The sequence below is a fragment of the Globicephala melas genome, chromosome 6 (genome assembly GCF_963455315.2).
Source record: "Globicephala melas chromosome 6, mGloMel1.2, whole genome shotgun sequence".
Taxonomy (NCBI): Eukaryota; Metazoa; Chordata; class Mammalia; order Artiodactyla; family Delphinidae; genus Globicephala; species Globicephala melas.
In genome coordinates this window covers 86,090,310-86,116,080 of record NC_083319.1, presented here as the reverse complement: position 1 = coordinate 86,116,080, position 25,771 = coordinate 86,090,310, and the positions used below count along the sequence as shown (strand labels likewise).

General features: G+C 44.5%; 1 protein-coding gene across 2 annotated transcripts in view; it reads right to left on the bottom strand.

Annotated features, from left to right (window-relative positions):
- AOPEP (aminopeptidase O (putative)) overlaps positions 1-25,771 on the bottom strand; it is a 359,340-nt gene that overhangs the window by 129,403 nt on the left and 204,166 nt on the right. For both annotated transcript variants that reach the window (XR_009564370.2, XM_030832878.3), the window contains exons 6-7: positions 21,708-21,897; positions 17,152-17,258 (exon numbers count right to left, since the gene is read on the bottom strand). Coding sequence is in view for 1 of the 2 variants with exons in the window: in XM_030832878.3 (XP_030688738.2) it covers positions 17,152-17,258; positions 21,708-21,897 (297 nt within the window). In the remaining variant the exon portion in view is untranslated. The remainder of the gene's footprint in view (positions 1-17,151; positions 17,259-21,707; positions 21,898-25,771) is intronic.

The window sequence follows — 25,771 nt, the reverse complement described above, 5'->3', positions numbered from 1 at the left end:
AGACCTCTGAGCTCCAAATACACAAGTGAGATCTCCTGGGGAAGCAGCATAACACACTGGGTTAAGAATCTTGACTCTGCCACTTAAGTGCCACGTAATCTTGAGTGAGTCAGGCAACCCATAAAGGCCAGTTTTCATCTGTAAAAAGGGGACAATGATAGTGACCGTGGCACCTCATTAGGCTGTTGCAGTGTCTAAAAGTGCTTAGCCAGAGTGCCTGTTGGCATTTTGTAAGCACAATATAAATGATGCTAATCTCACATAATGAATACTGATTGGGGTCAGGGAGTACCAGCTAAGCCTTCCTCTGACAGGCAAAGACGTTAGAAAAACATCACCCTATAGTTACATGTGTACGATGTTATCGTTGGGGGAAGCAAGGGGAAGGGTACACAGGAACTCTATGATTTTAGCAACTACTTGCGAGTCTAAAATTATTCCAAAATAAAAAGCATTTTTTAAAAAGACTAGGCACATAAATGTGGCCGTACACCTTCTCTTTCCGAGACCCCCGATTTGGAGCATAAACCTTTCAGGGGCTGGTCTGTAAGCCTGCTCCTTGTGGCATCATCATCAGAAAACAAATACAAAGAAACAACAAATTTCAGGTGTTGCTTAAAATTCTAGAAAGCTAGGTATGGGTGTATTCCTGACACCCCCCGCCCCCCAGTCTATACCACTCTGTGAAAAGATTACTAAAATTTTGGGTGAAAAATGGAGGCAGAATGATTGAAAGTACAGGAATTTTATGTCCTCCATTTGTTTTCGCAACAATTTTTCCATCTATAAAATGTGTATAATGAACACCCGCCACTGCCTTGCCTTTGGACGGTGCTACCAAAGAGAACTGGACAAAAGGCTGTGCACACCTTTAACTGATAAAGCTGTATCGTGTCAAAGCTACTGGTGTTTGGCAAGTTTGATTATCTGTGTGCTTTTCACAATGGATTTAACAGCTACCCAGCATGAAGGTTTTTCCCATCGGGGACCATTATCCTATAGCAAACACAGCAAGATGTCACTCCAGTGCTGAAAAAGGCAATTGATAAAATGATTTAAGACAGAAAGAGACATCTCTCCAAGGAGCCACAGGAAAGTGAAGAAGGTATAATCTGTCCCCTGATGGTGAAAGGAGAAGTCAGCTGCTGACGAGGGTGACATGAAAAGACCGTAGTTAGAACTGCGGACAACACAAAAAACTCAAATTTTGCTAAGCAGGGCCGGGAAACGAACGGTGAAACTTAGAAAAGCAGGAAGTAATGAGCATTAATAAAAAAACCAAAATAGTCCTCAGGTTTTGAACGGCCATAAATCAGAAATTCCTTTCTAAGAAATGAAATCTCCCAAAAAGAAAAAAACGTGGAACACACTAATACAATAGTCTGAGCAGTATATCATCATATTCAACACACCAAGAGGTCATTTGCACATGTTTTCAAAGGAGATGAAGAAGAAAACAGAGAGCAAGGAGTGCCCCGGAGGTTTCTGATAAGGTGGGTTGTCAGAGGACATGCACGAAAGAGGAAAGGGGGGGTGCTGGAGAAAGCTCACTACAAGAGCTGGGAAGCAGGAAAATCATTGCCAGGAAGGCAGAAATTCAGAACGAGCCGGTGCTAAGGGAGAGTGCCCAGGACAACAAAAAGGGCTTTTGAAGTGATGTTTGGAGCCTAAAGAAGACCAGGTGTTAAGAGGTGACAGAACGAAGAGAACTACTGACTCCACTTTGCTTCAACTTTCCTGCCAAGGAGAATACTTTTCAAACTATACATGGTAGAACAAGCACTGTTATGTGGGAACTGACGTTTCATACTTGGGAACTGATCCTTGGTACCGGTGGAGAGGGCGCCTTCATCCTTTAAAGGAGCTCTGACTCCAGGCCCAGGTGAGGGACATGCCACAGCTTGGAAAACTTCCATCTGCAATATCACAGGCCTCTGGAGGCATCAAATCATGGAGACGATGGGAAGGGGGCTGATGGAGATAGACAAATGTCATTCTGATTGCAAAGGAAGAGGGAATAAGAGGAGGGGAGGCAGAATTTGTGACTAGGTATTGAACAGATAGTTTGTGAGCACTTAGAAAATGATGGACTGCAAGGAGGTCGCATGGGATCTTGAGGGCCACTTCCAGAAATTCACTGTGGGTATCAGGCATCCTGACTTCCGGCAGCTGGCAGAATGGATGTGGTGGTTAGCATATGGTGGCTGTTTCATGGCTTTCTGGAAGGTTCAGAAACAGAACCCCAAGGCTGTTGATTAATTACTTGCTATAACCAGGAGGGAGTCCTTAGGGCTGTGCCCAAGGAATGAAGACTTAACAGATTTGCAAATAAGTCGAGTCTGGAAGTCTAGCTGACAGCATCTACAGTCAAGAAGAGCAACCACAGGCTGGGATGAGGATCCAAAATTAATAAAAACAATAGTTAGTAAGGACAAAGGGGCTTTTAAAAGTTAGTATTTACCTATGAAAAAGATTTGGTGTATTAAATTGTCTGTAAACTCAACATGTAGCAAGAGGTGAATGATGTGGCTTCCAAAACAATAAACACAATAGTAGGTGGATCGACAGCAGCAATGAGATGTAACGGGAAGTCCTGCTGGGAACGGGGCAGACATCATGGAAGCTGGGCTCTGGAGCCAGACTTGCCTCCGCTTGCACCCTGGCTCTGCCACTCCCTAGCGGTAGAAAGGTGGTCAATTGCTATACGCATCTGTTTCCTCATCTATGAAATGCGGAGGAAGACGGTACTAGTATCTATCTCACAGGGCCATTTTGAGGATTAAATGAGATAAATGTACATAGAGTGCTTCGAATAATGTTTGGCGCATCGGAAGCACTCAATGAATGTAACTAAGGAGAAAAAAATGCATGGGAGTTGAAATGCTCAGACTGCCCTGGGAAGGTGTATGATACTAGGTTTAAAAATGAAATATGGTGTATATGTGAGCGCTTTCAACTAATCCTATTAATGCTTGTCCTTTCTTTCCTGGATTATCCAGATCAAGGGAAGCAATAATAGTGACACTCTTCACAGGTGTAACCTCAAACAGAGTGCTATATTCAGTTCAGGTGTCACATCTGGAGAAGGCCATTGTCAACAAAGAGAACAACAGGGAACCAAGCCCGAGAAGGGAACCGTTCTCCCAACCCTGTGACCTAGTGACTAGAAAAGGAAAGACAACGGTCTTCAGACATGTGGACTGTTTGTGTGAGAACAAGGCGAATCCTGGGCAACTCTGGAGGTAAGGGCTAAGAGGACAGGGCAGACTTCATAGGGAGGCAGCTTCCAGCCCAATCCAAGGAAGCCCATTCTAAGATAAGCCGTTCCCATGGGGAAGCTGCCGCTTGCTGAGGCAGTGAGATCTGGATGCTGGGAATACTCAGGAAGAAGCTAGGTGGCTGTCTGTCAGGGATACGGAAGGCTAGGCAAAGTCACTTTTAAGGCCCTTTCTGACCCTAATAGTCTATGATTGAATGAGATAAGAGAGCCCAGAGTATATTTAAGCTGCAGCATTTAGAAGTAAAACATCATTCATCCACTGCAATGGAGTCAATAAGTTTGCTCTGCAGCCTTGGGTTTGCTAAATCCACCAAGGGTGATTTTCATTAAAAAAAAAAAAACCTAAATGAATTAGAGGAACCATAACTGAATTTTATTCAACCACATATATTCAGGGATAGACTTAGCTAAAGAGTATAGAATCCAAGCGATACAAGGCTCTCGTTATCTTTTTTACAGGGTTGCGTCTGAGAGGTGCCTATGCAATATACCTGAACTAGTATCCTCATAAGCCAGGTTAAAAAGCGCTAAGGTGATCAAAATGAACCACAGACTGTCAGTCTGCTCCAGACATTCAGAACACAGGAACATACAGAACCTGAAAGTTACAGGAAGCAAAAGGAGAAAGGGTAAAAATGGAAAACTTTTCTTGTGATGTGTCAAAAAAAACTCCATGACTTTATCTTGGAAAGAGGCGAATGAGACAAATGCTGACTTCATTTTACAAGGGGAGATTAGAAGCACGTTTTGAACACTAACAGCATGTGTGGTGCTGTGTGCTGAGATAATGGGAAGGATCGTCTCATCTTATGACTCAAAGAGGAGCAGATGGTCTGTGGGAGCTGGAGAAGGACTTTTCCCTCCTCGGTGGAGGATGGCACAGTGCTGGGGACTTAGAGGTGGCAGCGGGTGGAGGGCCTGCGTGAGTTTGAAGCCCAACACGCACCAGGATGTAAAACAGGACGAATAGTTGGAAGAGCAGCTCTGTTCTCAGTCTTGCGGGCAACTGTGTACTATATTTAGGTCTTACATTTAACATTCATACATTAACTCTTCAACACAGTATGGTTTGTAAAAGCAAAAAACTGGAAATTACCAACATGTCCAATGGTTAACAAATGGTTAGTCAGTCATGGAGTGTTCATACCCCGGAATATTCTGGAGCAGTTAAAAAAAAGGACCTGCATGCATCGATAACAGAACAATAGTCAGGATTACAGGGGGTGGAAAAAACTAACACACACACTGGTGCATATACACTTGTACTTGAGGGATGCTTTCTTGGAAGTGAATCATCTCTCTGAGGGGTTGTTATACCACAGACACTATGGAGACATCTTCCTGGCATGCAGCACTGGAAATGGCTCCTTAAGTCTCATCCAATGCCCTGAGGACAGCAGTTGCCTGCTGCCATACTTTCTTCTTCCATCTCTCCTTGGACAATTGCTGGTCAACCCTGCTACGGCTACAGTGATGTTATAAAACATCCAATGATTTCTATCAATCCCTCTCTTTTTCAAACAGTTGAGATATAACTTGCATATCATAAAATTCACCTTTTTAAACATGTAAACTTAGGTGGTTTTTAGTATATTCACAAGGTTGTGCAACCATCACCAGTACCTAATTCCAGAACATTTTCATCACCCCCAAAAGAAACCCTATAAGCAGTTACTTTCCATTTTCTCCTCCTCCCCCAGCCCCTGGTAACCATTAATCTACTTCTTTTCTCTATAGATTTGCCTATTCTGGATGTTTCAGATAAATGGAATCATACAACATGTTGCCTTTTGTGTCTAGCTTCTTTCAGATAGCAAAGTGTTTTCAAGATTCATCCATTTTTGTAGCACATATCAGTAGTTCAATTCCTTCTTATGGCTGATTAATATTCCATTGTATGAGTATAACACATTTTGTTTACCAATTCATCCCTACTGGATGTGGGTTGTTTCCACTTTTTGGCTATTAAAGATAAGGCTTCTATGAACATTCATGTACATGTTTTTGTATGGACTTACGTTTCCAGGTCTCATATATACCTAGAAGTGGAATTGCTGGTGTGTACGGTAACTCTACGTTTAACCTTCTGAGGATCTGCTGGACTGCTTTCCAAAGGAGCTGCATCATTTTACATTCCTGCCAACAGTGTATAAGGGTTCTAATTTCTCCAAATCCTCACTAACATTTGTTCTTATCTGTCTTTTTCATTATAGCTATTCTAGTAGGTATGAAGTGGTATTTCAATGAGGCTTTGATTTGCATTTCTCTGATGGCTAATAATGTCAAGCATTTTATGTACTTATTGGCCATTTGTTTATCGTCTATGGAAAAATGTCTATTTAGATCCTTTAACCATTTTTAAATTGGGTTATTTGTCTTTTCATTGTTGAGTTGTAAGTGTTCTTTATATATCCTGGATACAAGTCCCTCAGATACATGATTTGCAAATATTTTCTCCCACTCTGTGTTGTCTTTTCACTTTCTTGATAGAGTCCTTTGAAGCACAAAAGTTTGAAATTTTGATAAAGTTCAATTTATTGATATTTTTCCCTCTTTGATTTTTGACCCTTTTTAGGTGTCATATCTAAGAAACTGTTACCTAAACCAAGTTCATGAAGACTTATAGCTATGGCTTTTTTCCTAATAGTTTTAGCTCTTACATTTAGGTCTTTGATCTATGTTGAGTCAATTTTTGTATGTGGTATGAAGCAGAGGGTCTAACTTCATTCTTCTGCATGCGTATCCAGTTGTCCCATGAACATTTGTAGAAAAGAATATTCTTTCTCCCATTGAATAGTTCTGGCACCCTTGTCAAAAACCAACTGACCATAAATGAAAGGGTTTGTTTTTAGACTCTCAGTTTTATTCCATTGATCTATATGTCTGTCCTTATGCCAGTACCACGTTGTCCTGAGTACAGTAGCTTTGCAGTAAGTATTCAAACTGAGAAGTATGAGTACGCCACCTTTATTCTTCTTCTTCAAGATTGTTTTGACTATTCTGGGTCCCTTGAATTTCCATGTGAATCTTAGGATCAGCTTGTCTATTTTTGCAAAAAAAACAAGGCCACTGAAATTGTAACAGGGATTATACTGGATCTGTAGATCAGTGTAGGGAGGATTGCATCTTAAGGACCCTAAGTCTTCCAATTTGTGAACACAAGATGCTCTTCCAATTATTTAGTTCTTCTTTAATTTCTTTCAACAGTGTTGTGTAGTTTCCAGTATACATTTTGCACTTCTTTTGTTAAATGTATTCCTAAGTATTTCATCAGTTTTGATGTTATTATAAATGAATTTATTTTTTAATCTCCTTTTCAGATTATTTATAGCTAGTGTATAGAAACACAACTGTCTTGATGAATAAAGAAGGTGTGGTACACACAATGGAACATTACTCAGCCATAACAAAGAATGAATTAATGCCATTTGCAGCAACATGGATGGACCTAGAGATTATCATACTAAGTGAAGTAAGTCAGATAAAGACAAACATCATATGATATTACTTATATGTGGAATCTTAAAAATAGTACAAATGAACTTATTTACAGAACAGAAAGAGACTCACAGACACAGAAAACAAACGTATGGTTACCAAAGGGGAAGTTGGGGAGAGGGATAAATTGGGAATTCAGGATTAGCAGATACACACTACCATATATAAAATAGATAAACAACAGGATTTATTGTATAGCACAGGGAACTATATTCAATATCTTGTAATTAACCAAAATGGCAGACAATAGAAAAAAAGAATATAGATGTATATGTGTGTGTGTGTGTGTGTGTGTGTGTGTGTGTATAACTGAATCACTTTGCTGTATACCTGAAACTAACACAATATTCAATTTAAAAAAAGAAGCACAACTGTCTTTTGTATGTTGCTCTTGTATCTTGCAATCTTACTGAACTTGTTTATTAGTTTTAACAGTGTTTGGGGGAGGATGCCTTCCTTCGGATTTTCTATATATAAGATTATGTCATCTGCAAAAAGATAGTTTTACTTCTTCCTTTCCAACGTGGATGTCTTTTATTTCACTTTCTTGCCTAATTGCCTTGGCTAGACCCTCCAGTACAATGTTTAACAGAAATACAATTCCTCTTTTTTATCCCTTCTCTCCTCAACCACTGACTTGAAAGGGGGAGGAGTCCCTATAAAACTGGATTTTAATATGTAGCAAGAAGTTTTTCTTACTACATATTAAAGACATTATGTGTCTTTGAAGCAGGTTCAGTCAAATAGTTGCACAATTTTTGTCAGCTGTTCTTGGTCAAAACTATTGGCCAAAACACAATAGTTTTGGGGAGCATGGGGGAGACCTACAGGGAGTAAGCAAATAATTTGTAGAACAGAGTCAATTTAGGATTACGAGAGAAAGTACTCACTGGTTGAGAGTTTTTCTGAATGGGAAACTAACACTCATTAGCCAAGAATGTAATATACATAGTGCTAGGATTGGCTGAGGGCATGAGATATCCTCCAAGGATGAGCAAAATAGGAGTGAACTATTATAGGTTGGTTTATGGAGATGAATTATTTTTTAAGAAAATATTTCACGGGCAAATACTGTTATAATGAATCAGTGCCCCACAGGGCAGCAATACAGAAAAAGTATGCACATATACTTATAAAATTTATTTTCTGAAGGATTCACAAGAAAATGCTAGCAGTGATTACCTTAGGGTGAGGACTACGGTGGTGGGGATGGAATTTTATACTTTTCTAAACTGAAATTTCCCATGATATACTTGTATTTTTTTTAAAATGGCTAACTAAATAGTGATTATGAACAATTTTATTCCTTCTTTATGTTTTTCTATATTAAAAAAACTCTACCAAGTGTTATTGCAAAAAATGAAACACCATGTACAGTAAGTATGTTATTAGGGGCCTATAAAAGAGAATTCTACCCCTCCCTTAGAAATACCTGAGTGATGAGTAACCAGAGAATGGTCTAGAAAAATGAATAAGGAAGGGTTATTTGAGTTCAACTATTCAGGACATGTCTGTCATCTTTGCTGGGTAAAAGAAGTGAGAGCTGAGGGTGTCCCTCCAACAGGAAACAGGAACTGAGTGGGCAGCTCAAGGGGGTGGAGCTGGCCTTTGAGACAGGAAAGGACAGAGTCTGTTTCTGGCTGGCTGAGAGCCCTCAAGTTTTTCAGAAAATGCTGGCACAGGTACAGAAGCCTCCAGTCACAAAAGGGTAGAAACAGACTACACAGCCTAGCATGTGTGGTTCAAATTAAAAAAGCAAAACAAACAGCAAAAAAGAATGGACAGGGAGAATGGGGTGGAGGGGACCCCGAGCCTGAGTGATGGAGGGTAGAGGGCAGAAGTTCCAGGATACAGAGGTAGAGATTTAGGAAACTCACAGGCCAGTGCCAGCGGTCCGAGCTCAGGTTAGAACTCTTGAAGGCCATAGAGGCAAGAACGTTTTTCTTCTCAGGACGGTAGTCAGATTCTGTATAGGGGCCAGGGAAGTGGAGCCAGAGGGGACACCAGGGTGGCCCTTATGTAGAGATTAGACCAGAAGTAGGTTCCAGGAAGGTATGAGGATCCCATTAGTCTTAGAAGGATTGCCAAGTTAATTCTTCCCTCAAGCTATTCATTTGAGCATCTTTGTTTAACGTTCAGATTTTTTTGGGCGGGGGGGATGGTTTGCTTTTAACCCTATCCTTTTCATTTGTAACCAGGCATTCTCTTGCACTTTTAAAAAAATATTCTCTTAACTTCTTAGCAAAATTAACTTTTTGAACATTCCAGCCAATTGTAAGTTTGTGAGGAGGAAAAGCAGGTGTTTCCAGGCTCTGGTTGTTAAAGAGAGACGAGCAGGATGCCTCTGTGGTTGCCATCCGGAGGGTGGCAGCAGTGAAAGAAGAGACAGAAACCAGAATGAACCAGGAGGCAGAGTGAGGCTGTCTGTGGGGGCTGTGTCCTGTGCCTCTGTCACTTGTTGGGCAAACTTTTATCAGGTGCCGGAGGGTCTAGATGACAGTATCTAACATGTGCTGAGTATTTACTATAGGTTGAACCACAGGAAATTGCCGATAATCGGTTATTTTAGATCCATCAGAATGGCAATTTCCTGTGATTCAGCCTAACACATGTGTTCTAAATGATTTGCACGTACTCATGGCATCTATTCCTCACACTCACCTATAAAGTGGAAACTGTCGTGTTATTATTCCCATTCCATTCGAGGAGTCTAAAGCTCAGTATGGTCGTGTAACTCTCAAAGTCACATAGCAAGTAGTGGAGTCAGCACTGAACTCAAATCCAGGCAGTTTGTCTTCCAGGCTTGCTTAACCCTATACTACTTTCCCTGCGTTGAGAACTGAACACTGACAAGCCCTGGAGAGAGTTCAGTTCTGCATCCTCAGTTGATGTTTCTCTAAAATGAGGCAGAATAGACCAGGTCTTGGCCAAGAAGGCACTGGGACTGTTGCCCTTCACTCTGTTCAAAGTCATAACGAACTTCACAAAGCTCACATATTCAATCAGTTCCTTTATTGGGTCGATCCTTATCTGCGATCAGGGATAGCTTTACATCATATTATTAGAAGACTTCTTGAAGCTGTATTGACATTTCAATCAGTTTTGAATAACTCCAAAGTGACTCATTCAAAGCCTTATTAGGCCATCCAAGAAGAGGATTCCAAGTTCTTCTAATCTCAGGTCTGGGTTCCTGAAACAGCCATCTAATTCTATCTGACCTCTCCACTTTGTCTATCTGATCATGTGTTATCCCGAAGGCTGGGTAATCTTCCCAGAACTCCGTTTGCATTACATCATTCTTGGAACTGAAAATAGCTCCCCACCGCCTGGATGGTCACACGCAAACTCTTGAATTTGGCATCTAAGGAACTCCATTACTTAGCCTGGTCCACCTTCAGTCTCATAGGTTCTTAACGGCTCTCCTCTTCAGTAAACCCATTCTCACTTAATGGACATTTCCACAGTCGATTCACTGTTTATGCCTGCCAGGCTTTGCTCATTGAGTTCCCCTCTCTTCACTGCTTTACCAGCCTCAGTGAAATTCCTTCTCACCATCCCAGCTCAAGCCTCACATCTTCCCAATGGCCCTTTCTAACTAAGCTTACCAATATTCAACTCTCAGCTCTTTGAATTCTGAGGGTGCAGCTTAGAATTCGTCTATCTATTGTCTTGTGACCAATATTTCAACTCTCTGAATAATATACAAAGAAACTCAGGGACAGAGATCATGTTGTCTACAGCATTCACTTCTTCAATATTTATCAAGCACCCACTCAGTGCCAAGCACTGTGGTATACAGAAGCAAAGAAGACATAGTCCCTAGGTTCAGAAGGTTGATGGGTCTGAAGAGAGATGTATCAAGCTGGGCAATGTGAAAACGCTGTTTTTATAGGTTAAAAGTAGTCAAATATTGGGAATTTAACACGGCTCATTCTAAATATAATTATAAAATAATGTAGTAAGGTCATGGGTGGAGATACAAGCAGAGCATTTAGTGGGTAGAGAGGAAGGTCACCAGCTTATCCTGTCAGGGTAGGGCCTGAGACTTATGGAAGGCAGTTGTACCTGTGCTGAGTCAGAATGATCTGGAGTCATGCAACAAAGGAAGGATGTTCTAAATAGAGACAATATGAAAAAAGGCAAGGAGATAAGAAAGAACAGGCAGACAGTAGATGTTATGGGCTGAATTACATCTCTCCAAAATTTTTATGTTGAAGCCCTAACCCTCAGTACCTCAGGATGTGACTGCATTTGGAGATAAGGCCTTTAAGAAGGAGTTAAGCTAAAATGAAGCCATTAGGTTGGACCTTTATCCAATCTGGTTGGTGTCTTTATAAGGAGAGATTAGGACATACAAAGAGACGCGGGAGTGCAGACACACAGAGAAAAGACCAAGTGAGGACCCAAAGAGAAGGCAGCCATCTGCAAGCCAAGGAGAAACACCTCAGAAGATACCTTGATCTTGGACCTCTAGCCTCTATAACTGGAAGAAAATTAATTTCTGCTGTTTAAGCCACGTACCAGTCTGTAGAATTTTGTTATGGCAGCCCTGGCAAACTAATACAGTAGGGTTCTATGAACTATTTGTGGTGGCTAGAGAGTGAAGCAAAGAATGGTAAGAGAAGAGACCAGAAGAATGGGAGTGATGGTGTGCCGGGCTTCGCCTGCTGTGGAAGTTTTTCCTGGAGACAAGGGGAAACTTTTGAAGAGTTTTAAGCAAGGAGGTGGTGGAATCATAATGGGTTTTAAGTAGGGCTCCTCAGTGGCAGTGAGGAAGATGGATTTGATGGGGTTAGACTACAGGTAGAAAAAACAAGTCACAGGATATTAGATTGGTGCCAGCAAGCCATTAAGCTCTAAACAGAGAGAGACAGTGGTATTAGGGGTGGAGAAGCGTCGAATTGAGAAAGACTTATGAGGTAAGTTCATAGTGAAGGCTTAAACCCTCCCAGGGAGAGGGAGGAATTGGACAAGTTTCCCAGGTTTCTACCTTGGATGAGTGTGTGAACTTGTGCTACCAGGGATGAGTTCAGTGCTATTGGAGGTGAGCAGATGGGAGTGGGAGAGGGGATTACCACTGTGAGATGTAGGGCAACCAGGAAGAGATGATGTCAAATGGAAAAAGTTTCCCTAGACTTGTGACCCCAGTTCACGTCCAAAGTCATGAGAGCTTCATCCTCCCTTGGTGTACAGCTCCTCCTTCCCTTCTCCCTCGTGGGCAGAGGGTTCCAAAACTCACTTATATATGTAGCTCTATGATCTGCATCAAGGCACATTCATTTCTAGTTCTGTTTCTGGAACCAGAAAATTGTCTTTAGCTGTACTGAGACCGACAAGTTGGCACTCAGGCATCTGAGAGGTCAGGGTAGATGTGCACGCTGATGTGCTTACAGAATCAAAGGGAGAATAGGCTGGTGGCCTCCGCCTTCCCTGTGGGACAGGAGGCAAGAGAAGGAAGAGAGCGTGGGGAAGGTCTGGAATAAATACCGTAGGCAAGGAGAAGGGAGCTGCCCAAGGAGGAGTGAAGGGATTTATTTATGCCTGCAGGGCCAGTGGAGACTGAAGAAGAATTCTGGGGAGTGTTCAGGCCCAGCAGTGAAGCTCTGGGCTGGAGCTTTTCCATGAGGCAGGCTTGTGCGGCTGAGAATGGACACGTTCCCACATGTGGGTGGGAAAGATTGCTATGTTCTTCAAGGACTAGAAATAAAAATTTTGAAAAAAAACTTTAAAGGTGAAAACTTCATGAATACTAGAGAAGGTTTACACGTAGGCTTTTAATGGAAAAAAGTCTCACCGGTTAAATGGAATACACAGTGCTTAGGCATCGTGCAAACTCACAGAACCTGTGGCATGCACATTTCATTTTGGCTGTAGATAGAGTTACATACTTGGGGGGGGGTTCCCTATTATTATTATGGAATGTCTTTGGAACCAGGGGGCTGAGGGATTCATGAGGAAGATGGGAAAAGAGACTGCATTTCTCTAGAATTGTATCAACTGTGGAGGCAGCAGCTAGAAAGAGCCACGTCAGACTCCGGGCTTGTCAGCGCCTACTCAACGTGATATATTTTAACGTTTTTCTCAGCACGAGCTTGACTTTAACAATGAATCCAGAAAAAGGGGGAAGTGATAATAAATCACAAACTATAAAAACCAACAGAGATTTCTTCTGACCCCGCCACCGTAGCTCTTCCATCCCGCCGGCCTGTCATGATACACTAACTGAAAACACTTAGAGGGAAGATGCTGACGCAGCTATACCCTAGAGACCAAAGGCACGGGAGCCTTTCAGAAGCCCCCTGGCATCTTCCTTGTCAAGAGTCATGGCTGCTGCACTGGACAAGAGTGGGGGGATTGGGGGAACGAATAGGGGAGAGCGAAGTGGTGGCAGCCAGGCGGGGCAGAGTGGAAGAGCAGTCACATCAGGCTTTGAATGGCAAACGGTTCTGCCCAGGCCTGGCGGAGGGAGAGGTGAGGGAAAGTCTGGAGAGAGCCACTGGGGTCTCATCTACGGGAAAGGCATTTTAATAATTAACAAATGGGAAAAGGCATGGAGCCAGTAATGTGACCCTAGCATTTTGAAACTATGCCTCGGGAGCCTGCAGCCACATTACAGGCTCCCCAGCCAGGGAAGGCTGAGAAACCTCGGAAAACACAAGGAACTGTTTTAACCAAATGAAACTTACAAGCAGGTCAATTTAAGACACATTTGATGAGAGCCATGATTTAACACTGCATATATGGGAGGCACAAATGGAAAACAGTGCTTATAAATTACTGAAATTAGCAAGTCAGAGACAAACATCATTTTAATTTTTCTCTTCTCACTTTATCAATACCCCTCCAATAGCTATCATCAACACAATATTGAGTTTTCCTGTTTCCCTATATTGACTGAAATAATCAGACACACACTCTCATGTGTAAAAAGACAAAGATACTTTGCCCAAGGATACTTTTTTCAACCCGACCTTCATGTCCTTCCACAGTTCAAGATACCTGGAGTATTTTTTTTTTAATGCAACTAAATGCTATATCAAGTTCTTTGGAGGCAGGGAGGTGGTGTAAGGAAAAGAGGATTGTTTCCATCCCCACTCTGCTCTTTATTGGCTGTATCATGTTGGACACCTTAACTGGTCTTTCGAAGCCATGAGTCACCTAAGTGAAGATGTTAAACAGCCAGCAGGAGAGGTGGGGAAGGACCAGCAGTGAGGTAGAAGGAAATCAAGGAGAGTGTGACACAGAAGCCAAGGGAAGAAAGTGTGTTTAGAAAGAGGGAGTGGTCAACCATGTTGCAAGTTGCTGCAAAGGTGGGTAGGAGAAGTTTCCATTGCCTCTGGCAACGTGAAACCAAGACTTCTAAATTGTTCTTGGTCCATCATTTGAAGACCATGGGGTATCTTAAAAGCAAGAAAGAAAAAAGATAGCATCTTTGACTACTGTATTGTTTTAAGAGACTTCTTTTCCAAGGTCTTATTTGTGTACTAAAACAAAAATCCGAGAACAAATTTTTACAACTCTGGTTCTTCCTTTCACTGTCAGCCATTTCTAGGTTCTCTGAGCCCATTTAAGGGAGAATTCTAAGGGATGGGAATAAACTAAACCTAGACTATATAATTTGGGGCAGGTTCAGAAACATTTCCTCTTCATTGTAAGTGCATCTGATAACAATATTTTCCATACTGATGGGCAACAAATCTTTCAGATGCACTCATTTCATGGTTAGCCTAAATTTAGGCAAACACAATTTCTGAATACTAAGAAAAAGAAAAACAAATGCCATAATAAGCCTTTTAGCACAAGGTTCTAAAAATAGCGTATTCCTTCTCCCGGCTCCACACACAAAGGAAAAGCTCTTGGACATCAGAAGCTCCATGAACCCCAGAGACAAGGCTCTCCACTCATGTGCACTGACTTCCCAGGGTCCATCTGACTGCTTATAAGTTGGGAACACGTTTCACCAACTGCTGTTAATTATAGTGTCCTTACCCGAACCGACGGTCTATGGTCATACAGAACTGGGGGCATCAAAGGGACTTAGAGACTTGGAGAGTGGGGAAACTGAGTCTTGAGAGCTGGCAGGATTGGCCCAGTTATACAGCTCACACATAAGCTTGTTCCTGCATCAGCCACCTTAAAACAAACCTCCCTGATCCTCATTTCCCTCCCCTCCCGGCACAACATCTCTCACAAGGTCCACACTCAATGTCTCTGCTTCCAGACCTCCCATTCACCCCTCTACCCACTTCAGTCGGGCTCCCTTCTCCACAGCTCATGAATTAATGCCTGCATGTCAAGGTCACCAACACCTTTCATGCAGTCCACCCGAAGGTCACTTCTCTCCCCCCCTTTTACACACCCCTCAGCAGCAGCCGGCATTTCCTTTCCTGACTCCCATGACTCCCGGCATCGGGGTTTTCTCCGCACTGATTTCCCCAGCTCCTCCACGGGCCCCTCATCTTCCTCTCAACCTCTTCTCTCACTTTCCTCTCTAGCTGGTCATTTCAACGTGCTCAGAATTTTAAGTCTCCATAGGCTGAACGTTCCAGTCTCTCCAATGAGCTCCTAACTTGTAAACCTCACTGAGTTTTCAATATTGAATATCTATTTGGCATGTCAAACTTGACACATGCAAAACTGAAATCTTTATTCTTCCCTCCAAAGCCTGCCCCTCCCAAAGTCTTTACCGTCTCCCCAAATGGCATCACCACCTGTCTACTCAGCTGCTCTGGTCAAAAGCCTCGAAGTCATTCTGGACACTTGCAATTTCCTTTTCTCCACATTCAACAGACCAAAGATCTGCCAACACATGTCTTAAATAGGTCTGCTTCTTGTGTCCGCCCTGCCACAACCAGGACCTCTAACGTGGACTACTACAACCTTCTAACCCTTCTCCTAGCTTTCTGTCTGCTGCCTGCAAGCACAAGACAGATAAGGATTCTTCCGTGCTGAAGGCCCTGGGGCAGCTTCCATTGTGCTCAGGGTAAGGCTGGATGATCCGAGCTCCTGCCCGCCACTCCCCGCCCTTCTAACCACACTGCCTTCCTTTCTGCCCCTCGAGCACCAGCATGGCAAGCCCTTTCCCGCCTCAGGCCTTGATGCTCTTCAGAGAGGCATTCCCCAGCCTCTTTACTGTAAATCTCGGCGTTCCCTTCACAGAACTTCTCACCACCTGTAACTAGCTGTGCCTACAAGAGTCCCTGCTACGTGAAAGTTCCATGAGAGCAGGGACCCTGTCCACGTTGGCGGTGGGTGTAGCCATCCCACTGGCTGAGTGAACGGATGCTTGCACAGTGGCGCTGGGTGGGGAAGACAGGACTCCCGGCTCCGGCTTTCCTAAACAATGGATGAGTCAGCAGACGCCAGCGGTTAGCGTGCGAGAGAGGACTTCTCCGTGGGAAGAGCGGCCACACCCTGTGCTGCCGTGCCGCACAAAGGACTGGCGAGCCTTGCTGGGGTCAGGCTGGGCTCGGCATTCCCCTCAGACTTTGGCCTCAGTGGGCAGTCCTGCAGAGAGGGGTGTTTATTTAAAAACAAACAACAACAGGACGGGTCCAGGCAGGCTTCTACCCAGGCGGTAGACTGGCCTTCAGAGCTGCCATCTAAAATGAAGGGTGATTCCCGGATGGCTGCCTTCCCACCTGTCTGATGGCAGATTCCAAAGGCTTGGCTCCAGTCAAGAGGGGACAGGATGAAAGCATCTGTTGCCATAGCAATCACAGTGCTCCTGGGGCCGCGGCTCAAGCTTTCAGATCAACAACTATTTACAGAAGTGGAGAAAAAACAAGCAAACAGAGAGGGACAAAAAAAATGGGAAAATGGCAAGAAGTAATCCTACCGGTGCTGCAAGAAACGCTCTGAAAATACAACACAGGAGCTGAGAGTACAATCCTCCCACCAGCACAGGAGTGGCCTCCTGCCGGGACACATCCGGAACAAAAGGCCCCATTGACACAAACATCTGTTACTACTAAACACTTAGGAATCAATATTTTCTTAAAGGTTTTTTTTTTCCTTTTGGCTTTAAAGAGTTACTGTCTGCCAGGCTACCAGACCCTAACCTTCTCCAAGTCCACAGCCACCACATAAAGTAACTATTAGAACTTCAAATGAAGAATTTGGTCCCGGAAATGGCCTTGTGCTAGTTTTTTCCTGAACAGAGACACCAGGAAAATGTCAGAAGGCAAATCCAAACCCACACCCTGAAAGACTTAAAACATAACAATCACATCCCTGGGAAGATGAGTAATCTAGCCCAATTTAATTTAAAAAGGAAACACAGCAGATTTAAGAGATGGCCTGGACGTGCCTTGCAGGAAAGGAGGAGCGTGATGGGGAGGACCGGAAGGTAACGGGATCACGTAGTGCTTTACCTCAACACCTGCATATCCTCCGGGGAGTTCCGCACCTCGTCCTGAAGGCGACGCCAGCGCAGGCAAGCCCTCAGCTCCCGCTGCTCCTGGGCCTCGTGGGGGGCCAGCTGCTTGGAGCACAGACACACAAACACAAATGCTCAGGACACAGTCACTGTCATCTTCCCGCGGAGTCGGAGCCACCACTGGAGCAGCTGGCTTTGTTTCAGGGGGGATGGCACAGACAGTCCCCGCCGCACCTTGCGCTCCATCAGAAAGGGCCTCTTAGGTCCTCAAACAAAGAACCAGCCCTCACTCCTGCGCTGCCTGTTTGGGAGGTGCCTCCTGGCCCCGGAACCTCCCCCTGCCCCCTCACCTCCACCCCTGGCCTGGAAAGAGCAGACCTCCCTAGGGAGCCATTTCCACTCTGATCCCATCCAGCCTTTTCCTGCTTTGTCTTCTTGCACAGGGTGGGAAAGGTCCCCTCCATTTACCTCCTACTTTTTCCAGCCCTCAGTTTTGTTAAGGGCTGTTTACAGTGCAGCCAGCTAATGCAACCCAGATGATTCTGTTTGCATATAACCAGAAAGAGTGCACTGCCTGGACTCACTCTTGGGGAGGGGAAGGCCATCACACCCTGCCCTACTGGTCAGAATTGGCTCCTGTCACTCGATGTGCTCACAAGGCCCCATGGCTGTAACCCCACAAGGGAGGGCAGCAGAGCATCCACTGTGGAGGGAACTGTCAGTGTCTACAGGAATTTCTGGGAATTAAAGGTCCCTAATAGTTCCCTCAACAGATATTTACTGATTCTCTGCTAGGCCCTGAGGACATAATGGACACAGCTCTGAATGTGAGGAGTCCAGGGAGACAGATAAGCACAGTAACCATCAGAATTCAGTGATGGCAGGGGTTAAGGAAGAACCCAGATGCCACCTGGCCAACCAGGGTGGTCAGAAGGCTTTCCTGAAGAGGTGTTCCCCAGGGAAAGCAGGAGCCAGCCAGGGAAGGAGGAATTTCAGGAAGATGGAAAGCATGTACAAAGCTCGTGGGGCCTGGCAGGAGTGTGAAATGTTTTAAAAATGGTGAGGGTTAGGGTCAGGCAGGGAGCAGGATGCCAGCCAGGGAGGGACAGAGGTGCCAAGTAGCTGGCAGAGGCCAGGTGATCAAGACACTGTGTGTGTCCTGTTGTCGTGGACTGAGTTGTGTTGTCCCCTTCCCCAACAAAAATCATGTGCTGAAGCCCTAATCACAGCTGTGACTGTATTTGGAGATAGGGCCTTTAAGGAGGTAATTAAGGTTAAATGAGTTCAAAAGGATGGGGCCCTAATCTAATAGGGTTGGTGTCTTTATAGTAAGAGGAAGAGACACTAAAACTCTCTCTCCATGTGTGCACTGAGGAAAGGCCATGTGAGGACACAGTGAGAAGATGGCCCTTCCCAAGCCAGGGAAGAGAGGCCTCACCAGAAACCAAGCCTGTCAGCACCTTGGTCTTGGATTTCCAACCTCCCAAACTGCGAGAAAAACAAGTGTCTGTTGTTTAAGTCTCCTGGTCTGTGGTACTTTGTTATGGCAGACCAAGCTGACTATGACAGCTGTGAAGGAGTTTAGACTTTCTCCAAGTTGATGACAAGTTATACGATTCAACTTGCCACTAACTCAATTCACCTCTCCCTACAGAAAGCCACTCTGAGAGGAATGTGGGTTTCTATCTCCTAGTTCAAAGATTTCTCACTCCCCTTTGCTGTACTTGCTAATGCTCGGTGCTGCACAATGCAGTCTCCTGGGCAGCAAAGCAACACGGCACCCTCACGCCCTGTTCAGTGATGAAATGACCTGCTGACTGGGAGTCCCGTGAGGTGGCCCACCCTTTCCTGCCCCAAGGAGCACTCCTCTCCTGCTTGGGAGGCTTGCTGTGAACACTTGTCAGGGACCATCAGCAGCTCAGTCTAACTCAACCTTCAAGGAAGGGGCCAGAGCAATGGATGTACTCTGGAAATGTTTCCAAACTTTGTGCTGGTTCTAGAATGGCCACTTCACTTCAGGGGTGTCCATGTTTTCACATATTGAAGACTTACTGCGTGTACCTTAAAGGATGATGAGGTGGATTGCCCCCTACTCCAGGTTAAGGGAAAAGGAGGGGTAGAGAAACTTCAACTCCTACTTTCCCTTTGAGACCCACAAGAAGTCACCTCCTCCAAGAAGGCTTTTTGGATTTTCTCATACCCAGCCTCTTCCACCTGTGAACTCCCACAATATTTGGTGTTTACCTCTCTTTTGTAACTTATTTTCTTCTTCCTTCTACTGTGTGCTTTCCTTATCTTCAAAATTAGACTCTGACCTCTTTCAGAGCAGCGTTGTAGTCTTATCCTTTTATCCCTACAGATCTAGCACAGAATGGACACATGGAAGTTGTGCAGTTGTGAGATGCAGCCAGGCCAGCATCGTGCCTTTTTTGGTAGAGACAGATGTAAGGTAGGGCAGCTGGAGGGAGGACACAAGCAAAGAGATTCCAGGAGGTACAGGCAAGGGGAAGGATAAAGGGGGAGCGTTCTTTGGGGATTCAGGAGATAAAGGACAGAGAGATGATCATCAGATGCCTGACATACACTCAGGATTATGAAGAATAGCATAAATCTGATTGTCTCAGGATGGAAGTACCTCAGGGAAGTGATGGTGAAAGAGGCACATTTACACTAAACCTATTTAATCCTGGCTGAATGCCTACTATGTGCAACGTGGTGGCAAAATCAAAGAGGAAGAGAACAAGAAAGGAGAACTGGTATTTCTTGGACACCCTCCACGTGTCAGGCACTGTGTTAAGCTCATTCACACACTATCCCTTTCACTCTGCAAGGTTAAGCATTCCTATACCCATTTTATAAATGAGGAAACTGAGGCTCAGGGAGGCTACATAACCTACTGTAAACAGCAAAGCTGGGATTCCAAGTCCGGTCCGACTCCAAACCCAGCCCCTTTGCTCGAGAACCTTCCAGGTGGCCTCTCTCCACAGGATTCTGTGTGGAGGGGGACACAACTATGCACACTGCTAGCTCTACAGCCAAGGTGTGAAAGGGGGAGGCTGAGTAAGACACAGTGCCACTTTGAAAGGGGTCACAGTCTAGTCGTGACGATAGAAAGAAGAAGAAAAAAGTGAGAAAAAACAGGTGGAAATCCGAAGTTTCTACAAGAGTATTATTGAACTGTGAGTGAGATGAACAGTCTGGGCTATCAAGGGAAGGTGACCTTGAGCTGCTAGTGAAAGATAAATAGGATTTCAACAGGCAGCAGGAACTTGGACAAAATCATGCAGATATGCACAAACTTGGGAATTTCAGAAAAAGTCAAGTAGTCCAGTGTGTAGAGACGGTAGGGAACAGAAGTAGCCAAATATTAGAAGTTAGAAAAGAAGCAGGAAGCCGGTTAGCTGCCATATCTTCCTTCTTGCCGGTGGCTAATTCTTTAAAGTTGAGGTTGTAAAAAACAAAAGCCCACAGATCCATAGAACAGACTGGTGGTTGCCAGAGACAGGGGTCAGAAAGTGGGAGAAGTGGGTGAAGGGGTCAAAACGTACAATCTTCCAGATTTAAAATAAACAAGTCTTGGGGATGTAATATACAGAAAGGTGACTATAGTTAATAACACAGTATTGCATTTTTGGAAGTGTTGAGAGTAGATCTTAAAGTTTTCATCACAAGAAAAAAAATTGTAACTATGTAAGGTGACTAATGTTAACTAGACTTGTTATAATTTCACAATGTATACAAACATAGAATTATTATGTTGTACACCCAAAACTAGTGTAAGGTTATAGGTCAATTTTACCTAAATTTAAAAATTTTTTTAAATAAAAATAAAGTTAAAAAGAAAAAGTTGAGGTTGCAAACTGGGAGTGTGTTGACTAGGTCTGGCCTCGGTGTATGTTTGGTTTGCATAGTTTTTAAATGAGTAAATTTCACATAAAAATCCAGAGTCATAATTTCCTTTAAAAAACTAGAAGTCCAGGTTGTATTGAGCCCTCCTTTCAGCATGACAGCAATCGGTTAGAGCTGAGGAGAAGCTTCCGGTTTGCCACAGTCCTTACTATTCCCGAATCTATAACACCAACTGCTTCATTCTTTATTACTTGCCAGCAGACATCTGAGATCATGACTCTTGATTTAAAATTTCATCTCATTATTTAATAAAACAAAACACACCACAACCATCCCACAAAGGAGTGCTTGAGTATGCACAGTACCACCTTTTCTTCAAGTCTTTGCTCAGATGTCCCCTCATCAGAGAGCTTCTCTGACAAGCACCTTCTAAAACAGGACTAAACCCACCTCTCTCTATCCGGCTTCATTTTCTTGACAGTACTCATCACTACATGTTAAAGATGTAGTCGTGTGTCTGTTCTCTCTCTCATCGCTAGACCATGAACCCCGTGGGGAGCAGGGACTCTCCTCCCATTTACAAAGCAAATAGAACAAGTGCCTAAGTGCATAATGAGCACTCAATACCTATCTGTTGAATAGGAAGACTCTGAGTTGAACTTGACTCTGGGTAGTGAAATGCTTAGTGCACTTGAAACCTACCTGCTGCGCCTTGGCCCAGAATACATCTTCCAAGTGAGTGGCGAACCCTTCACTGAGCCACTCTTCCGTCCAGTCACGGGCCCCAATAGCCAGGCCAAACCAGGCGTGAGCAATTTCATGGCAGAGACGGGTCCCACAGAACTGGCTCATTCCAGTCAAGGTGCTCTGAGAGAGGAAGACGAGGTGTGGGCTGTGGATCATGGGGGAGAAAACACACACAGTCTTATCAGGGCCTGTCCTCACAGCCGCCCCCAGGGCTGGCTTTCTCAGCCCTGCCAGCCTGTTATTATCGTGTGCATGCTAGATCACGACCAATGGGCTCGCAGCTTAGGTGCTTTTAGAAATAAATAAAGTGTCAGTTTAAGTTCCTGGCAGAGGTTCAGGTTGCCTTTTCTGCCAAGCAGTCGTCTCCGTCATCAAGCAGCTATTACCTGTAATAAGCAACCTGCACCGAGGTTTCACACTGAAGAAATTACAAGGCGATGGAAGCACTTACCCTGAAATCTGGACTGTAAAAGAAGAGCAGGTGTGAGAATGTGAAGCCCATGCCTTCGAGACAGTGATCAAAGAAGAGCCTTCAGCCAAACAATCCGAGCAGCTTACAAACAAAGTGAGAAGTCATGCAGAAGGACGGGGAAAGCCGAGAAGAATGGAACCAAACATTTCCTAGTTCAGACTGAGGGTGGTTACAGAGGCAGCAAACTCCTAGGTGCCATGGGTGGGTGAGGTTTCAAGAGACTCTGATAAAGGCTGAGTCTCTGTGAGGCCGAGGTTTTCAAAGGTATCTTCTATCTATAGATGCTTATACGTTCCCATGACATAAAACTAAGCAGAGAGAGAAAGAAGGGAATTAACTCACTCAGGTGTGCAAATGGTTCCAGGGCTGGCACCAGCCTGGGAGATTTATCTAATCTCATTTCCCACACCTTCTTTTAAAACCCCAAATACCATGATTAGAATTGCATTGATGGAATGGGAAGAAGGGAGGCTGAAGAGAGAAGAGGCAAAGGAAATACCTCCTGTGCTTCCACCTTCGGTATTTCTCATTTATACAGGACTCGTTTACCGTCTTATGAATGAAGAATTTGCTCTTTAAAAAAAAGCACTCTCGGGCTTCCCTGGTGGCGCAGTGGTTGAGAGTCCGCCTGCCGATGCGGGGGACCCGGGTTCGTGCCCCGGTCTGGGAAGATCCCACATGCCGCGGAGCGGCTGGGCCCGTGAGCCATGGCCGCTGGGGCTGTGCGTCCGGAGCCTGTGCTCCGCAACGGGAGAGGCCACAACAGTGAGAGGCCCGCGTACCGGGAAAAAAAAAAAAAAAAAGCACTCTCCTCCATCGATTGAACAAAAGCAGTCGTGAAACCTTCCAAATTAAGAAGCTGTACACACTGGTTCGTTCCTTTAAAAGCCATGCATTTGCCATCGTGTGGGCTCTGCGCAAGCCAGGATGGCTTGCGGTTTTGTCCTCTGCCCCCACGGCGGCCAGTAGAGAAAACCCCACCTGTACTTGCCTTGCACAGCATCGCCCGTTCAGCTCAGAGAGCTCAACTGAAAGCGCGGGAGTCATGTGTGCCAAAATAGACAGCTTTCATGTGAAATAATAAGAAGGCAGGCGCGCAAATGAGAAGGTGTCAGCCAGGATCCCGGCAGAGTCCACCAGAAACGCCAGGAATTAAAAGTGTAGTTGGGGCATTTAGGATACAAAGGTGCGATGCAGGATGCAAACAACAGAAGTTCAGAGCACTAACTCAGGAAAAAAAAAAAAAAGGAAGGAAGGAAGGCAGACAGGAAGGAAAGGGAAAAGGGTGAGAGGGAGGGAAAGAGGGAGGGAGGAAACAGAGGCCCAGGAGCTAAACTTCCTCTTCTTGAGAAAGTGGCCCCACGGAGAAGACAAACTGCAAAACCTGGCATTTTCAAGTAAATAACCCTTTGCTCTGGCATGTGCAGCACTGCAAAGAAAAGCCACAGAAATGTACCAAGTAAATAACATTCCAGACATACTGCTGGCAGCACTTCACCCTTTTGGCTAAAGCAAAACAGAAGCAACTCCGGGCTTTGTAAACAGGCTCACAGACAGCCTGCGCTGGAAAGGTCTTCTGGCCAGAGACCCAGACGGTGCACACGCAGTTACAGAGACGGTACAGCTGAGCAGACCCCGCAGCCCAGGAAGTGTACACACGCTGATGACCGTGACATGGCAGCGAGACTGTTCACGAAGAAAAAGACTGCCCTGTCCACGGCGACCTGCTCGCTGCTTTGTCCCAGCGTGGAAGCCGAGCCAGGCTCTTTTATGCAAATATCAAAGTCCGCAAGGGCCTGAAGGAAGGCACAAAACCAGCTGTGTGTGGGGGGGATGGCATTTCATTTTCCTGTCCTGTAGTTTTTCCCCTTCAACAGTCTTTGTTGTCTCCACCAGACCTCCTTCCCCACCTGTCAGTACTCTGGAGATACCACTCTGGCCTTGGCTGGGCTCAGGACAGACCCTGGCATTGCTGGAATGGTGCCTGAATTCCCACTTCCCATCCTCAATACTTTCTTCCTAGCCAGGGAGAAATGTATTTCCTCCTGTCTTCTGAGAAAGACCAAAGCTTAAACTTCCTCCTAGGTCGGAGGATGTGCGTTTCACTTGATATAAATGACCCTGTTATCAGTGGAAAACATGACCTTCTCCCTGAAAAGCAATTTTCCAGTTGAGAACCAGACCCCAAATCCTCCTGCAGCGGAGTTTGTCGTCTAAGGTTGGGTTTTACCTGTGGGTCATAGCTTCTATGAGCGAAATAGGTTCTTTCTTAAACTGAATTAAAAACACAGAGTAAGGTTTTGAGAACCTCTCTCAAGGGTTGTTAACAAAATTCTGGCATAAAAGGACCCATAGAATTTTTTTTTCTAGGAGAATTTCTTCCTCTCCTTTTGAACCTAAGTGTCAGGATTTTTCATGTTAAGTAGAATTTTTAAACTGCTTTTTCCAACAATGAATGAAGAAAGGTATAATGCTCTTAAACTCACTTCAAGGAATAATATTAAATATTTCTCTACCAGCAGATAATCTCCTTCATGCCCACCTTCAAAACAAAATGAATGTTTAGAATTTTCTACTCCTACCTTACACTTGATTTATAAGTTTTACCCCTGGGTTCCTCACACTTTCTGAGTTCTCAGAATCTTATTCATGGTCCTAATCAGGCAGCGGGACACCAGCCTTCATTCTGACAGGCCCTATTTGAAAACAGGTTTTCTTTTTTCTTTTCCCTTTTTCCCCTGAAAGGGCCTGTGTCAACTGCCTCTACAAATGCCAAATTGTTGATTCATCATCGTTACAGAGGACGGAAGATAATCACTTCAATGACATCTTCATCCTAAAGAAGGTTTTTGGTTTGGGTTTTGATTTTTTTTTTTTTTTAAATCACAGAGTTGATCATTTTTCCCAAATAAGAGATGGGTGGGAAAGTAATATTTTCAACTCTCAAAAAGTACAAGCCCTCTTGTTTTGTATTCTCCATCATAAATTCTCTTTCACTGCCAGTGATCTAGGAGGCCAGCAGGGCAGAGCAGGGGGGTGGGCAGAGCGACAGCAGGACACGTGTTCTCCTTCTTTCCCAGGAGACCACCAGCAGCGGGGCTGCCTCCCGACAAAGGCCACGTGGTACTGTCTGTCTGCCGCCTTGCCCCTCAAGATTAAAAATATCATTTCTGGTCTGAAAACAGTTTCTCAAGATTGTTCCTAAAAGCTACCTCCCCAACCAGATTAGAAGGCTGTGTCAGTTCATTTAAAACATGCTTCTAGCAGAGGAGGAAGGAGTGCCTTCATTACACGGGAGCTGCTCCAATCCTTCGGGAGGAATTCAATTTGGAGCGGAAATGGGGAATTTCATCAGATCTTAAGCAGGGGCTGGAGTGTGATTTATTTCTCCTTTGTCCAGGGAGACGTGACCAGCGTGGCCCACCTTGCTGCTCAGGGAGAGGTACAGCACTGGGGGCTCCAGCCCTGCAGGCTGCAGGGGGACCAGGAGCACAGGAAATTGCTTTTGGTTAAGGACAAGAAGAGCTCCAGGCCACCCCTCCATTAC